The sequence below is a fragment of the Macaca nemestrina genome, chromosome 4 (genome assembly GCF_043159975.1).
Source record: "Macaca nemestrina isolate mMacNem1 chromosome 4, mMacNem.hap1, whole genome shotgun sequence".
Lineage (NCBI taxonomy): Eukaryota > Metazoa > Chordata > Mammalia > Primates > Cercopithecidae > Macaca > Macaca nemestrina.
In genome coordinates, this window is record NC_092128.1 from 72,766,696 (window position 1) to 72,783,473 (window position 16,778).

Genomic DNA, 16,778 nt, shown 5'->3' on the forward strand with positions numbered 1-16,778 from the left:
AAAAAAAGGAAAATCAGGAAGAAAGGGCCAAGAAAAATTGAAAGAAAGAAAATGAGAGTAAATGAAAGGGAAGAGATAAATGGTCTACATACTTGAGTAATTACAGAACAATTTTGCACAAATGGAATTTCAATTAAGATGTGTGATTTAGAATGTTAAGTTCTCCTTAAGCAGTTTTTTGTGCTTTATTTTATTATTGTAAAAATAGCTATGAAGCAGTACAAATATCTGTAAAGCAAAAAAGAAAAAAATGTTAAGCCTCTGCACCCACTATTCCTTTCTTCTTCTCAGAGATTGCTACTAAATATTTTCTCTCTATACACAAATACATAGAATTAGTATTGATTCATATGATTATATCACATGTGAATCATACCAAAAAAATGGACTGTGACATATTGTTTTTCAGTTAATAAGATATGCAGAACTTTTCTCCGTGTTATTTTACTTAGACTTATCTCATTCTTTTTAATGCTACAATGTCCTGTTAGTTTTACTAGTATTTAACTCACCCCCTGCTGATAGGTACTTAGATTTCTTGTTCCTTTTCTTTAAACAGATCATTTGAAAACAAGAAAACCTGAAAACACTACTGGAAAAAGTTTGGACATTTTATTGACATTGTAGGTATTTGCAACTATTACACTGTGTGTAATTACTTGATAGTGCCTACACTAAGTGGGGCTGCATAAAGATGATAAGAGTACACGAGTGAGATGCCATGCTGAGTTCTCAAATGAGGAAACAAATTTTCTTTTATGTCTACTTATTAGTTCAGTTATTTAAGCAAAGGCAACAGTTTGGTGAAAAGATTTGGACTTTATAATATCTGTCTGCCAAGGAGTTATAGATATTTATGGTAAAGTAACAAAAGCATGGACCATAAAACTGAAAGGAATCCTAGAGTTTATTTGGTCCTTCTCTCTCACATTACAGATTAGACAACTGGGACTGGGCACAAATAGTGTTTGGTTTTACCTCAACACTACTGCATCAACACTACATACACAGTACTAGTTTGCTAATATAATTTCTATTTGTGTAACCTAGTTACTAAAAGGTATCTCATTTATTTTAAATTGTTTGATCTTTCCCATCTAATAGGGGAAAGTAGATGTGTGTCCAGGGCTCCAGCTGGGTTTTGTAGGCAGCATTACAGGATCATGAAAGAATCTTGGGCACTTCTGGGGAGGCTGCACAGTAGATATGACATCAGCACAGTTAGCCTTGGAGAGCAAACAAGAATATTCCAGATGGACAAGGAGGCAAATGAGAGCTTTCCATGTATGGTCCTGATATAATCTATTGGGACACTTTTGAAAGCAGAAGGTTTGAAATAGATGTATTTTAAGTGTGTGTGTTGGAACAGTGGGGATTTTCCTTGATGGCATGAGAAACTAGGTCAAGGTCAGAAGTTGTTAGACACAAATGAAATCAACAAATGTATGTATCTATTAACATCTAATTATGACTGCCTGGCAGGTCAGCCTCTAAGACTAAGGGCTTGTTTGAAAATAAGAATCAGAATTTGCAGTTGGTAGATTTCTTAATGTGCAAAATCATATAGTTAAAAATTAAATTTCATTGAAATATTTCAGTAAATATATGTTAATTAACCTAATAAAATTTCACTAAAATAGAACTGTCTAAGAAAATGGTTTTAGGTGGTCATTGTAGACATGAGAATCTTCCTGATCTGGAACCAGAATATATAGGGTTACCCACCCTTCTTAAAAGATATTTATGGACATACAACAATAAAATTCATATTCAATTTTTCTCTTTAAAGTTTATTTCCAAGTTCACCTTTAGCTTCTTTAACTGCTGTTTCTTAACCTTCCCTGGCATCTCCATAATGGTGATGGCATCTCCTGAAGTTGGTGTTTCCAAGGGCACTTCCCCCTTTATTTGCTTTCTATCTCACTTCTGACGTCCACTTCCACCTGTTCCTCATTCCATACAAAATTCAATTTTAATCAGATATTCATTGTTTTTCCAACCACTCACATGCTTCAGAAGGTGTTGTCTTCCCTACCATATCCAGGGAAGTAAATTCTGAGTATTGTTTCAATCAAGGTAATCCCACTCCTCTTGCCAATAATTCCTTTAGGGAAGGGCATGTAGCATGTATGGTCAAGGAAACACTACTGGAATTCTAGTAGAGGCTTCTGGGAAAGTTTTCCTCACACCCAAAGAAGTAGCACACGAAGTGGCTTTTTCCATTTTCTGGATGGTGCGGCATGTTTATATCACTTCTGGAATTGCTACATCCATCCTGTAACCATGAGAGAAGAGTAGAAGATGAAAAAGAACTTGGGTTCTTGATGACATTGTTGAGTCATTAAATTAACCAATCCTGGGAATTTACCTGACCTTTGAACTTCTGTCATTTGAGACAATAAATTATTCATTCAGTCCTTTTAATCTGAGTTTTTTGTTATTCTCTGTCAAAGGCATTGTGATATGTGGTCCAAATTTATTTGTTAAACCCAGACCTCTCCCTGAATGTCCCTCTTGGATATACAACTGTCTATCAGACATTTCTATTTGTAATCCTAAACTAATCCTAACCTTACCTAGTTCTGAACTCATCACTTCCCCCCTTTTAAACCTATTGTTTCACAAGCACTTCCCATCTTGTATGATGGCATCATCAAGCTCTCAAGACAGAAACACAAGTTTTCTTTATGACTCTTACCTGTATTTGATGTCCCATATCCAATAACTGGGTCTCTACAAGTTTTATCTCTAAGACTTCCACTCTATAGTCCATCCAGCGCTACATCCTCATCTTGATTATAGTAATATCTTCCCTAATTATTTGTCTAGTCTCAGCTTCATCCTATAAAATCCATTTCCAAGTTTATGTAGAGTGATCTATTTGAAACAGAAATCTGATGTGATTGCTCACCTGCTCTGATGTCTCATTACTTAGAGAATAAATCCAAGTTTCTTAACTGAACACTCAGGTTCATGCATGATCTGACCTTTGTCCATGTACTCTTATTCATTAATTTTATCCTCAAATATTTCTTGATTGCTGAGATATGATAATCATTGGGAATATAGGCAGATGTTATTCCCTGCCTTCCCTGACTTTGGGAGCTTACAGTGTAGTGAGGAAGATAGACACTAAGCAAATGATCACCCTCGTGATGAGTGTAATGGGGAAGTTCAGTATACTAGCTTCTTCTCTCATCAGTACTTGCCTTGACCATTCCCTGTCTTATTCTCTCATTATTACTGCACTGCTTACAGTTCTTCACATAGACCAGGCTGTTTCTTGCCTCTATGCCTTTGCCCAAGCAGTTATCTCTGCCTGAAATGCTTTCCTCACATTTCTTCACTTGGCTAACTCCTTCTCGTCCTTTGAGATTCAGCTCAGCTTCTTCCTGGAAGCCTTCTTTGAATACCCTAGACTCAATTTGATGCCCTCATCTAAGCTTCCATAGTATGCTTTTTGTTCTTCTTTCTTAATGGTGTACCATGTTGCATTTAGTATCTACTAGTATTATTATTAAATTTATTGTATCTCCTTCTTTGACAAGACTGCAAGCTCTTAGAAGATAAAGACTGAGTTATATTTATTTATTCTCTATCTTATGGCACATGAAATATAGTTAACAAGAGTTTATTAAACATAACAGAAATTTCTAATGAGATTTCAATTTCTCAAGGACTGGGCATGTTTTATAATTTTACTAAGTATACCCTCTTGGGTCATTCACGTTTTTTGTTTTGCATGACTATACTTGTCATACTCATTCCTCATATATTACAAATCTTACTCAATGTTAGCTCCTGGAATGCCCTTTCCTCTAAAGTTGGTGTGTTCCTTTCACCCACCAAAACCCAATATGCTGTAAGAATGCTTACAGCATATTGGATGCTGCCAAAAGGAATTAATCACTCCTTCTTCTGTGGTGTCTCTGCATTTTTACACACTTCTACTATTGCATTTAGAACACAGTGTTATAATTAGCTCTTTACATGCTTGGTTCACAGTATAATTATAGTAGCATGGTAAGGGTTTCAATACAGGTGTAATGAGAGAATTGCAGAAGACCTGACCTGCTTGGAGAATGTCACTTTTGGGAAAATCAAAGCAGATCTGGAGGTTGCCTATTTCAGCCTCTTCATGTTTTGATGGGGAAACCAAGGGCCTGAAAGTCTGAGTCAGTTTCCTCCTCTGTAAAATGTCTAGTTATCTGTGAACTGTGAATCAGAAAATATGAATTATTTTACACATAATGAGAATCAAATTTTATATAATCCTACTCTGTGACTCTCTGGTTTCTGAAGGACAAAACATTTTGGTAGAGTCTCAGTGAACTGCAAGGAAAAATAGCTCCCAAAGTTAAATTTAAGTGCTTCTGGGAGACAAATTCAAAGAAACTTGGTTATTGAAAATACAGTAATGTATTTGCCTTCTATAGATGATGTCTTTATTAAATACAAAGAAGGCAGGCAATTCAGCTCAGTACAATTTAAAAAACTGTGCATTGTCTGTGTTCTAAAGTGTGTGTGCTGGGATGAATGCGATGAGACTCATTGATTGATCTCCAAAGACTCAGAGGCTCAGAGAGCTTCTGTCATAAACCTAAGGTGGGATTCTGCTGGGGATTTTCACAGGTGTGAAAACATTCTCCCAGTTTATGCCCTATTGATGGCAAGCAATTGAGTTGTCATCTTCCCTAGGAGCATATACAAATGAGAAAATTCTTGGCCAAGAATCAACAAACAAGTAAATAAACTCTGCTGGGAGCTCAATAATACTTGAAACTAATGTAGTTCCCAAGGTAAGGCTGACAAGACACATTTGTGTTTGCTCCATTCCAGGGTGCCATGCCCAGAGAAATCATTGGTGCATTGGAATAGACCTTGGACTTGGAGCCAGAGATGTAGTTCGGAAATCAGCTCTGCCATTCATTGGTTTGGTGACTTTAGGAAAGTCGTTCAACTCCCAGAGTTTTGGTTTCTCCATCTGTAAAGTGGGTATACTGGTTCTAGCTCACAGGGTTCTTGTGAAGATCAAAATAAGTCATGGATGTGAAAGTTGAATAAACTTCAAGCTTAATATGGTAATCACAATAAACAGTGTATCTAGGAGATGAGAAAGAAGGAAAGTAACACTGTTAAATCCAAATGCTGTGTCTGATTTCTGTGTCGATGAGGAAGATAGTTTTGCTTTCCTATTTCTTTGTGAAACTAAAACATCTATATTAATGTATATTTGAACACGAACTTTAGCAGACTATGTAAGAATGATATAGGAATATACATGGTTATATATAGCAAGGAAGAAGAAGAAAATAACTTTTAAAAAATAAATTTTAAGTAAAATATAGGGAAATAGCCACCTATATGCTAAGTAATGTGTTATCACTCAATTTTTATTATTTTAAGAACACTTTTTCATGTATATGCTCTAGTGGAACTGAAGGATCATATGAACCTTGATGTCTGAGACTATATTGCAGTTTAACTGAAATTGTTTTATTAAGATGGAAGGACACGTCAGAAAACCAAGGAAAACTATATTTTAGTAGTAGGTATTTTAATTTTTTGTATAAAAGTCTATCAGTAGAATATACTCTTTAAAAATAATAAGCATCAGGAATTTGATTCTATTCCAAGTTAGAAGTGGTAATATAAAGTTAAAAACTAACACTAGCTACGATTCTGTTTAGTAATGAGGAAAGAACTTTAGGCTGGCTTTTAAAGATTAATTTGTTAATTAGGTGAACATCTGGGTTTTGGTTCATCACTTCCCTTGGAAACCTTGATTAATTTATGAAACTTTCATCCTCATTTACTAAAAAAGCAGTGAGTCATCCGGTGTTACACACCAATGACAGCAAAAGTTAATTGGATTCTAGATCCTTTCACATTTCTGCTTTCAGCAATTCCTTGCCACTTTGAGTGGAACCATGCGCTAAGGGAGTCCGTGTATTTTTGTGTGTGAGAGAGAGATAGAGAAATGAGAGGAATTACAAGTAATTGAAAAGTGAGTTTGAAAAAATAAGAATATATGTTTGTATTTTCCTTGGTTTGTGGCGAGAAACTCTGGAGGTATACACAAAATAGCCAAACCAAACCCCAAAACTAACAAACACAGTTATCTCAGTGCATGGTTTTGTTTTGTTTTTTTCTAAATAGAGTTTTGATTTGTGAATCGTGTGAATGTACTATTATCTTTTCAGAAAGGGCTGTTGAAGATTGTCTGTGGATTAAAGTGTTTCAGAATTGGGTTTAGGAAGGGGAAGACAGAGACATAGCTGCAGTTCATTGTAGTTAGTGTCTGGCCTCCAAATAAGAGATGCATCAGCAAAGAGAACACCCCCAAGGAAGGAGCGGGGCACAAGACTGAGAAAGAAAGGGAGAGATGGATGGAGCTGCGGTGGATGGCTGACTTACTTTCTTCTGGCCCTGCAATAGGATTGCAACCTTTTTTTGGCTCTGCTACTTACAAATTGCATTCAGCTTAGAAATCCCTCTTTAGATATATACCTGTATATGGCACATAATCTTGGTCGTGGGAAACAATACTCACAGATGAAGGGGACCTCATCACACTGGTTCTTAATCTCTTACTGCTTTTGCTTTGCCTCTTGTTGTTCCTTCATCCTGTTTTCCTTATCAAGTTTACTTTTTGGGCATATTTTATGTTGTGATTTTATGCATTTATTGAGCTACCATGAATCTTTTCTGGAATTGGAAGGAGCATGAATATGTACATAACTAATCTGGGGGAAATGCTAACAGAGGAGTAAGAATACAAGTGATTTTAATTGTTTTATGGTGAGTCTTCTGCATTTCCAAGTATACATATAGTTTTACAAGGGGCATGAATTTCTTTTCTAATCAGATATAGTAGTTTTTTTTGTTGTTGTTTTTTTTTTTTTTTTTTTTTTTTTTACTAAATGTAGACAATAGTTGTGGTAGAACTGATGGACTTTTCCAACAGAACAATATATAAGGGTAGTAGAGAGAGAGGACCAGAAAGGAGTCATGGGACTAAAGTCTTAATTTTCTTTTCAGCATGTGCTTCTACGAAAATGCAGGAGGGGCAATGTACCCACAGTGGCTTGCTTAAAACTTTTAAAAAACAAATTCTATTTTTAGGACTTCTTTTCTTCTATTTAAAATGATAGGCCATTAGAGAGCAAGATGTTTATTTTTATAATTCCCTATAATCTAGACTTGATTGCACATTGGGAAGTAAGGATTAAAAAAACCAATATCTACAATTTGATTTTTGTATAATATTTTTACTCTATAAGACAAAGAATTAAGACCACATAAAAGCAAAAACAGAATAATTTATTTGAATCCATCTTTCCTTGAAAAAAATAAAAATAAGACTTTAATAGTCGTTTCCTTAACTGTGTACAAATCTTCTCAAAAATACTACTGGTGATTGAAAAAAAAGAGAAAGCATAGTTTTGTTTTTGTAACAACCATCCTTATTACTTTGTTGTACAAATAACAAGATAGAAATTTGGAAATAAAATTGAAACATAAATTTAGGATTCCTAACACTAATAAAAATTTAATAAAACAAAGTCTGCTGAAAAATCTAACAATGTAAAGTTTCCACATTTGTAGGTGAGACAGGATAGTCTCAGTGTTGATGACAGTGGAAGTATAGAGTGGAACTAATTGAGCTTTGCAGAGATATTTCGTACAAAACGAAAGAGGAAACCCCTGTCATTTTCATTCTCCTCATCGGCATGAGAAAGACTGCCCACTGAGGAATATTTCCCCAACATGTTTTTCTGTTGCACAAGACATTGTGTATATGCTGAAAAACCTGCAGTTCAATTTGCATAAATGCCTCTATTCTGCATGTAAAGGAGTAATGAGTAAGATGTGTTGGTCTCGGTTTCTTCACTGATTCCAGATTAATATATTTTCCACTGTTTTTCCTTAAAATATTTCTTCAGAATTTCACTCTAATGTGCTGTTTAGCCCATGAGAGTTCACCTAGTGAAGAGATATACAAAATATGTAAACAGTTCTATAGATTTTTCAGGTCTGCAGGTAAAAGAACCTTAAATTCTTTTATTCCTTTCCAGGGCTACAAGTTAGATCAACATTTGGAGCTAGCTCAAGAAAATTACATTTATCAACAAATAAATATAAGAGAAGGCAATTATTAAATTTTGTAGGTAATTTACTTTTGAAACTAAAGGTTTACTTAACTTGAATGTCCTGTTTTCAATATACTAACATCAGTCTTGGGTTCAATATAAACCCTACCAAGAGCATTTAATGAGGTCAATAGACAATATTGAAATACATCCAGCCGTAAGTTCAATAAATAAATAATTGGGCTGAGTACTAGAATATGAACACAAACCGGTTTATCAATTTGTTAAGCAGCAGTCCAATTAGTTAATAGACACATGAAGTAAAGAAAATAACATTGTTAGAACAGTCTAAGAGCCAAAGAATAAAATTATTTGGCTGTCTTTCCTGCTCAGAAGTGACTGCCAAATAAAAGAAAGCAGTGAAGTTAAGATTCTTTCCCCAGAGCTGGCACATTCACATTGGGAATAAGAGATGGGAGAGTTTCACCAACCACCTATAATAATGCATTACTCACGAAGTTGATCTTTGAATTTAATTGGACCTAGAGGAGAATAAACCATAGGTAATCAGGAAAGAAAAATGCTCTCTGCATCTATAGGTGGCATTTATGCTACTGAGAATTATTTATTTTACTAAGAATCACTCATCTTTAGTTAAAATAAGTAAACAGCAGCCCACTACACTATAAAATCTTTAAAAAATGGTCTTATTTAGTGTCTTGCTCTAGCACATAGTAAACGTCCTGGAAATGTTTGTGAATTGATTATAAGTAAAATAAGTACAAACTAGTTTCTGATAAGGAAAAAGGAAGCATTTCGTTTATTTATTTAAAAAATTAGAGTAAGTAACACAAATCTGAATTCAAATAAAATAACACTTTAAAAAATATTGGCTCCCCATTTAGATAAAGTTAGAAGACAGAGTAGGAAATTTTTAAGAAGGATATTACGGATAAGGGAGACAGTTATGGAGAAAGAGAAGAAAAGAGAAGGGTAGATTCAGAAAAGGAGGGGTTCAAAGGATGAAGGTAGAGAGAGCCACGGGAAGACAAAGACGTATGCAGATAAACTAACAAACACACAAAAAAAGATTGAGAAGACAAGAAGAAGGTGAGACGAGAGAGTCTGTGGGAGGTGGAGATGTCACTCAGATTGGGCTGGTAGCATGAACTGGGGTCTTGAGGGTGACTGCCTTTTGGAGGAGCATGTCCTAATAGCAGTTTTGAATACCTTTTGAATAGCAGTTTTGAATGCCTGAAAAAGAACATTTCTGCTTTGTTTTCAATTCTCAAATCTTATTTATGAAATAAACTTTTATGTTCTTAAGAAAGTCAAAAGATTTTGCTAGTGTCTAAAAGTCATCTAATTTCAAAGGGTGTTTTTTTTTTTTTTTGAGAATCAGTTTTTTTGACATGGAAAACAACCCAATCACTATTTTGTGTTCTGAAATTGTAGCTGTCATGTTCACAATTTTGACTTCAAATTTATTTCGTTCTTGAGAACCTTAAAAGATAAACCCCAAGTTGTCATTTGGTTTGTTTACATTCTGATGTGAAAAATTGATAGTTAGAAGAAAGGATATATAGAAAAACAAATGAATTTAAATAGGATACAAATTTTAATTAGATTAAATCTTAGAAAGGAGACATAATCTCAAAATTCTTTCAATGCCTTATATTTAACAGCAAACAAACTTCCCCTAGTTTTCTATTATAGACAGTAAAGAGAATTAGGTATCATTTTAGAGAGTTTTTATTCTTAAAATATCATGTAATAATATCCTACTCTTGTGTTCTACTAGATTAATAATGCAATGCTTTACAACATTTTTTTCAAACTAGAAGTTTCTAGCTCCATCAGAGTCTGTTCCTTATTTATGTGACTCTAGGTAAATTTTCTCTGATGAGGTTCTCTGAAGTATGTTGTCACTTATTTAGACCTTAAATGATGCACAGTCCCCCCAGGACTAGGTTTCCTCCCCATAAGATAATTTCCCATGGATTTGTTCACTCCTAGCTGCTATTTTTGGTATTTACCCAGAAGTGTGCATGAATTACTTTGCTGGAACTGTTTCTTTTGCCAGAGGGGAAGTTTCTGTATGTGGTTATTGATGTTCTTTTCAAAGTCAATAAATGACAAAGAAATGATGGAAGATGATCTGTGGCAGTTATGCCTGCAGGCAGCTACAGCCCACAAAAAAGAGTTCATCTTATTATTTCAAAAGGTTGTAGGCTTTATTTCTCCATGGCAGGGAGGAAAGAGAAACTTCTTAGTGACAGCCTTGAGCTTAACTGGATAAATAGGTTCCCAGCTTTGTCCTCAGCACAGGTTTTGTCCTCTATGGGTGAGAGGCCAGTCCTCAATGGGTTCCACTCACTTGGGAATAGGCTACTTTGAATAAGAGGATGGGCATTGGTGCTGACTGTGCTGTGGATCCTCTGTAGGCTTTTATTTTACTGGTCCTATTTTTAGTGACAAATCATCATGGCTCTAAAACTACCATAGCCACTGGAAAATCATTAAGTAATCATTAAGATGGCTACAGAATTGGCATGAATATTCCTTTCATACCCAGATGTGGATTCCTTGGGGAAATATTGTGAGAAAGAAATGTACACAAGAAAAAGTTGATTCTAGAGTTTTGTATCTAGTCCACTGGCCCAAGTGCATGGCCCTAGAAGATACTTGTGTGCCTGCCTGTTTTGTTTCTCAAAATTATGTTCAGGTGGGGAAGTATGCTTAAATGTACAGATGCTGTAATTTCTTGTTTTGGTATTTTTCTTCTGTGCCTTTTAATCAATTCTGGGGAAAGCAAAAGCTAAATGCTTAGCCTCTCCATAGCACCATCAAATGCAGATTCATACTTACTCTGGCTGGTCTTGCTGCTGGGCAGGAATGTGCTGAATAACTTCATATATTGTACTGTGCAAATCTTGTCCCGATATACCATCAGAGACTGGAACAGATCTGCTTGGGATCTAGAAAATGTGGCACATTAAAAATAAAATATCTCAATACTAGTAAATAGTTTTTCCACTATGCTGCATAGTTGAAAACAACTGGCAGTAGTGATGATTAGAGAATTAGAACTATTTATCTTCCCTAGAAGGCTGACATCCTCCTTGCTACACTTTACTGCACTTACCCTATGGCAGTTTATGCAGCAGCATAGATATAAGGTCAGAAGAAGGATAGCTTGACAAAGCTATGGCTTTTTTCTTCATTTAAGAAGAAAGGTGGCAGTGCTGGAAAGGAAATATTATAGAAAGAAAAGAAATAGCAAAAGAGAAGATGTCAGGACATCTTAGAATCAGCACATATTATTATCTTTTCTATACCGCAGTTACCCTTTTGACACTATTTGCCAATTATGTGCACAAGGGTGGCTTAAAAGCAAGAACAATATACAGCCCAATTGAGGTTCTCCCAGTAAAACTCCAAAATTGAGTAGTGATTAATCACATGGTAAGACTTAAAATTTCTTATATAAATCTCACTCCTTTCCAGTGAATTCCTAGGAATAAAAAGTGTGTATTATTTTACATAAAAAAACTGAAACTCCTTATTCAAAAATTCAATTATAAATTTTAGCTGTTCAGTTTCCTGCTTTCCAGTTCGAAGCCACACCTCAGAGTGGTGCTTTCTGCCATCGTGCGAAGCTGTTTGAAATAACTGATCCATCAAATATTTGTTTTTGTCTTTCGGTTGTGGAAGTGAAGGTGAGCCAATCCTGCCTGAGATTGAATAGGGTATTGCAAAGCCTTTGCAGGGCAGTTCTTCCCTTCATCTGTGACTGTTACCGACTCACCCTTAGGGAGGATGAAATCCAATCAGTCCCTCTCCATTACTCACATGACATTTCTCAAATAAAGTCTGTGGTCAGGAGGCTTACTGGATGAACCTTATACATTGACAGAATCCTCTGAACAAGAGAAGTCACCATTCCCTAATGGCAAATAGTCCTTTTAACAAACAGAAATGAGAATGACTGGAAGCAAGTAATCTGTTTTTATGGTGCCCTTCCTTAAATGGACTCTCATAGCAGAATAAGGAAGCAGAGGAAAATTTGGTTCTATACAAATCTGTAAAAGTGTTAATAATCTGATTCGCTCAGGGAAACATTCTGCATGTCTTAAGCAAAACTGATTGCTTTAAAAAACTTTTTTTTTTTTTTTCCCCCAGACTGAAATGACTTCAACTATAAGAAAGCTCCCTTGCCATCTCATGCACCTTTAGGGCAATAATAAAGATGTATACTTATATACTTTGGGCCTATATGGCAACTTCCTTCTGAAGCATGAGGTACCTTTAAGAGTGTGATCAATTGTCTTTCAAAGTTGTCAAAAGATATGAGAGGGCAATAAAGGGAAAACTGAGGAACAGAGATAGTTCAGTAAAGTGATGGGTTGCAGTCACCCAAGTGATGCAGAATGACTTAAATCAGGGTCTCCCGATCCTCTGTTTATTCAGTATTTATTTATTTGAGACAGGGTCTCACTCTGTTGTCCAGGCTAGAGTGTGGTAGTGTGATCACAGCTCACTGTAGCCTTGAACTCCTGGACTCAGTGATCCTCCTGCTTTGGTCTCCCGAGAAGCTGGGACCAGAGGCATGCGCAACCATGCTTGGCTAATTTTAAAGTATTTGTTGGGATGGGGTCTCTGCCCAGGCCGATGTCAAACTCCTGGGCTCAAGTGATCCTTCCATCTCAGCCTCCCAAAGCCCTAGGATTACAGATGTGAGCCACCGTGCCCAGCCTATTTATTCAGTTCTCCTGACTTTCAACCTAGTTAGTTCTCTCTTCACTGAGATTACCAGGTAAAGACTATTTATGAATTAGCATAACTTCCTTATTTGTGTTAGCTTTACTTATAAAGGTGAAGTAAGATGCTTTAGCTCCCCAAATCTGGCAATGCCATTCATTATGGAGTAAGTCAACACTGCTTAATGCAGTAATGGGTAACGCAGCCATTTGACCACACTGCCCAGTGCTTAAACGAATGCTGCTTACACCTCTGGTGAAGCAGAATTCTACTTCTTGGTTAATCAGCCACTAGGAAAACCAACCCTGGAAACACCAGAAGCATCTGGAAAAGCAACAAATTCATATATTCCGAAGTCATCCAGAGCATCTTCATGGCCTGAAATGTAAAACAAATACTACTTACAAACCAAATGCCTTAATTTGCTGTTGTTTTTTAAAAACTTTGTAAAACTTATCTTTATTGTCTGCTTTAAATGGTATAGGTACAAAATGAATTTAACATTTCCTAATCCCTATAGTTGTATTGCCATTAAGCAGTGTTGGAAATCACTCTTTCTGAAGCTGAGAATCGAAACTGAATTGGAACAATTATTCTTAAGGCCAGATGTGAGAATAGCCTGTTGTATCTTTAAATACACATAGGTGGGCAAGCTTGGCCTTTGTAACTCTCAGTTACCAGAGACTCATGGTCACCAGGGCTTTAGCCTGAAGGTCACAGCAGCTCTTGATCCACCCATAGTATCTACTGCACCCCGTTACATCTAACAGAGACCATCAGAACTAAACAGAGCAAATAACTAACTGAAGCTTCCCATACATAAAAGGCAAAATACATTACAATATCAATCCACATAAACTATCGTCTACAGAATGATGGGGGTAGAGGTGGTTAGGAGGAACGAGACAGCCTCTGGGGCCCTTGCCAGCTCTGACATTCTGTCATTTATAAGTCAGGAAGGGCTAGAAAAGAGGAAGAAGGCCCACATTTATTACACATCCAGGCATCATATCAGGCACTCCACCTCATTTTATTTAATTCTCATGGCAACTTTAAGGGGGAAGTTTTTATCCCTATTATTTAGAAGAGGAAGTTGTGGTCAAGAAAAATAATTTTCCTAAGGTGATATGAGGGGAAAGTGGCACATATAAAACTGCAAATTGGCTCCCTGTGACTCTGTGGCCTGAGCAAAAACTCCATTGTTAACTTATAATAACTCAGTACAGTCAATATTGATGGTAATGAGGGTTACAATGGGGACAAAGAAGCAACCCTGGCCCCGGCCAAACCTTCTTTTCCTCTTCCCTTTGGGATGGAGCTGCCAGCATGAAACCTACCTTAGGAATGAACAAAGTGATAGAACGCTTTGGCATTTTCAAAATAATGATAATAGAATCAATGAAGTAGCAGAACTAACTTCATTGATCCTACTGACTGTGGGCAAGTGACTTAATCCCCTTCATGAGTAGTTCTCTTGACTGTAAAATGGAGTTAAGAGTGCCTTCCAGGCTGATAATACAGACTTGTGTGACTTATATAAAACCAAAACAGAAGACAGCACTTTGTAAAGTGAAGGCACTAACTCAAAGGTAAGAGACTGTTATGTTAATTTTAGCTCATATTAATTATATTACATTAATAATATATAATAATATTAACACAACTAATTAACATACATTAAAACTGATAATAGCCCTTTTCAGCCTGGCCATTACCTGAAAATGTTTGAGCTTTCCTGTATTCTGTTTCTGGCCTGAAAAGACAAAATAGGTATTTTTGTCAGGGATAATAATTGAGGAAAAAGCATCTAAGGAAAGAACTATTTTCATAGAAACAGATGCATTACCTGCCTTCTAGTTTCTGTTTTATAACTAAAATCAAGAGAGAAGAAAAATGGTAAGGTTCCTTTTAGTACACATATACAGCTTCAATTTTTTTTTTTTTTGTAATTTTAACCTACCTTTGTAGGGTTGATATTTTTTCCATAGGAAGAGAAGACACATGGATATAATCAAAAATAGTGATATTCCAGTTATACTTGCTAAAGGTGACAATGATTTTCCTTTTTGTGCAAGCTTCTCCAGTCCTAAATAAAAAGATAAATATATTTTTAGCAATAAATTGCTACAGTTTATAACTTGACTTTTTAAATGCCTTATTTTAAATGAGACGCTATTTTAAAAAACCATATAAACATGTATATTAGAGACACAGAGAGAGAGAGACCAAATGGAAGGAATACACTTATTTTACAACACACACTAAACTCCTTAGGGATACCTGTGATTGGAAATGTGGTGCACTGCTCAAGTTAAAGCTGATTGTGTTGTATTAGATGTAGCAAATATCTCATGTCGTACTTCTCAGTTATGTTTGCCACCTTAACTTAGATCTGTTTCGTCTCATCATCTCTACAACCCTAAATGCTAAGTTGTTCTCTCATTTTCCTTCCATTTTGCTTTTTTAGCATAATTCAAGTATGTGAATTTTCTAGGGAGATGGCATGTGAATAAAGGTGCGAGAGGGGAGGTGTTCATTTCAAACACACTTTAGTAATTTTTGGCCAATAAAGAAATGTCTCTTACCATAAATGATGAAAAAAATTAAAAAGAAAAAAAAGAAACATCAATTCTTAAAATAGGATGTATGTGTGATTTTTTAAAAAATATTTAAAGTCCCACCTTTTGACTAGAATTCACTTTGTTTCATAAGTCATTCCCTTTATTAATATCACTATATAAAATATGGTGCTAATAGCATCTGCTGGGTGCTTACAATATGTCAGGCTCTGTTCTAAGGGTGGATGATACATATTAACTCACTGAATCTTTACAACAATCCTATAAAGGAGAGATTATTTTATCATCCCTTCCAATAGATGAGGAAGCTGAGTCTTGCCCAAAGTCAATTGGGTTATAAGTGGTAGAGTCCAGAAGTTACCCCAGACTCTTAACACTAAATGATGCCTCCCTTTAATATAATTTCAACACAACTTATTAACTGTGGCTATGTTAACACCAGCTTCAGGCTATAATATGTTTAGTTAATCTATCTATCTATCTATCTATAATCTATATATATAGTTAATCTATATAATAAGAAGTAGTTTTAACCTCCAACAAATGAAAGTAACAGATGTCTTCCATATTAGCATGTGAATCAGATATGGGTGTGGAAATAAATCATGGCAGTTGCCTGTCTCTGTCTAGATTAATATGGGAGTGAAAGTCATGTGATGCCCTTTCTGTTCAGCAGTGGAGAACAGCCTGGAAAATCTGGGTGTGGTGAAGACCATGGTGGCTACACAGCTCTGCAATAAATATCCAGCCTGCACTGTGTCATCTTTCACCATAAAATCTCTGCTGAGATCTCCAACAGCCAAAATAAGGGGGGAAGCCTTAATCTTTTCTTTCTCTCAGTATAAACCTACATTAACTCTCTTGGCTTTTCCACCTAGAATACTTCCATTTCTTAATTTTACAGGAATCTTTTAATAATGTAGTATAGATCATATGTGCAAAAATCTAGTAAACACATCATGGAAATCAGTTATCTCTTCTAATTTCCCCATACAACACCATTCCCATATTCCCCTTAAGTCCTAAAAGAGTTTGACAAGGTTGTTTTTCATTATCAAAAATCTTCACAATTTCTGATGGGGAGTTTATAAATTTCTGACATGCATTCAGAGAATTGCATTCTTAAAATGGTCTTCTATGGGATTATAATAGCTGTGTCCTGCTTATTGCCTTTAAACAGATTTTAAATTAAACTTTTTCAAACCTTAGCTAGAAGAAATAAATGAAAGGCAGCTTCAAATGAACTAGAATAGCAATTTATTGATCCTAGATATAGACTAGGACATCATGAAGCTTATTAGATTACTTTTGCCTCATAATAAGTTGTAGAATAATTTATATTCTC

At 35.6% G+C, this 16,778-nt stretch overlaps 1 protein-coding gene across 8 annotated transcripts in view; it reads right to left on the reverse strand.

Moving 5' to 3' along the window:
- Positions 1-235: 235 nt before the first annotated feature.
- The window catches only part of LOC105475509 (HEPACAM family member 2), a 49,120-nt gene continuing 32,577 nt past the window's right edge, over positions 236-16,778 (reverse strand). For 2 of the 8 annotated variants that reach the window (XM_024790890.2, XM_011730836.3), the window contains exons 5-10: positions 14,815-14,940; positions 14,701-14,725; positions 14,570-14,607; positions 13,159-13,232; positions 10,962-11,071; positions 8,657-9,347 (exon numbers count right to left, since the gene is read on the reverse strand). In XM_024790890.2, coding sequence (XP_024646658.2) covers positions 9,059-9,347; positions 10,962-11,071; positions 13,159-13,232; positions 14,570-14,607; positions 14,701-14,725; positions 14,815-14,940 — 662 coding nt within the window. In that variant the 3' untranslated portion in view covers positions 8,657-9,058. Of the gene's footprint in view, positions 2,276-4,071; positions 4,216-7,166; positions 7,987-8,608; positions 8,636-8,656; positions 9,348-10,961; positions 11,072-13,158; positions 13,233-14,569; positions 14,608-14,700; positions 14,726-14,814; positions 14,941-16,778 lie in introns of those variants that run through there. The other 6 variants (XR_011622141.1, XM_071094841.1, XM_011730839.3 and 3 more) reach the window with 6 other exon arrangements.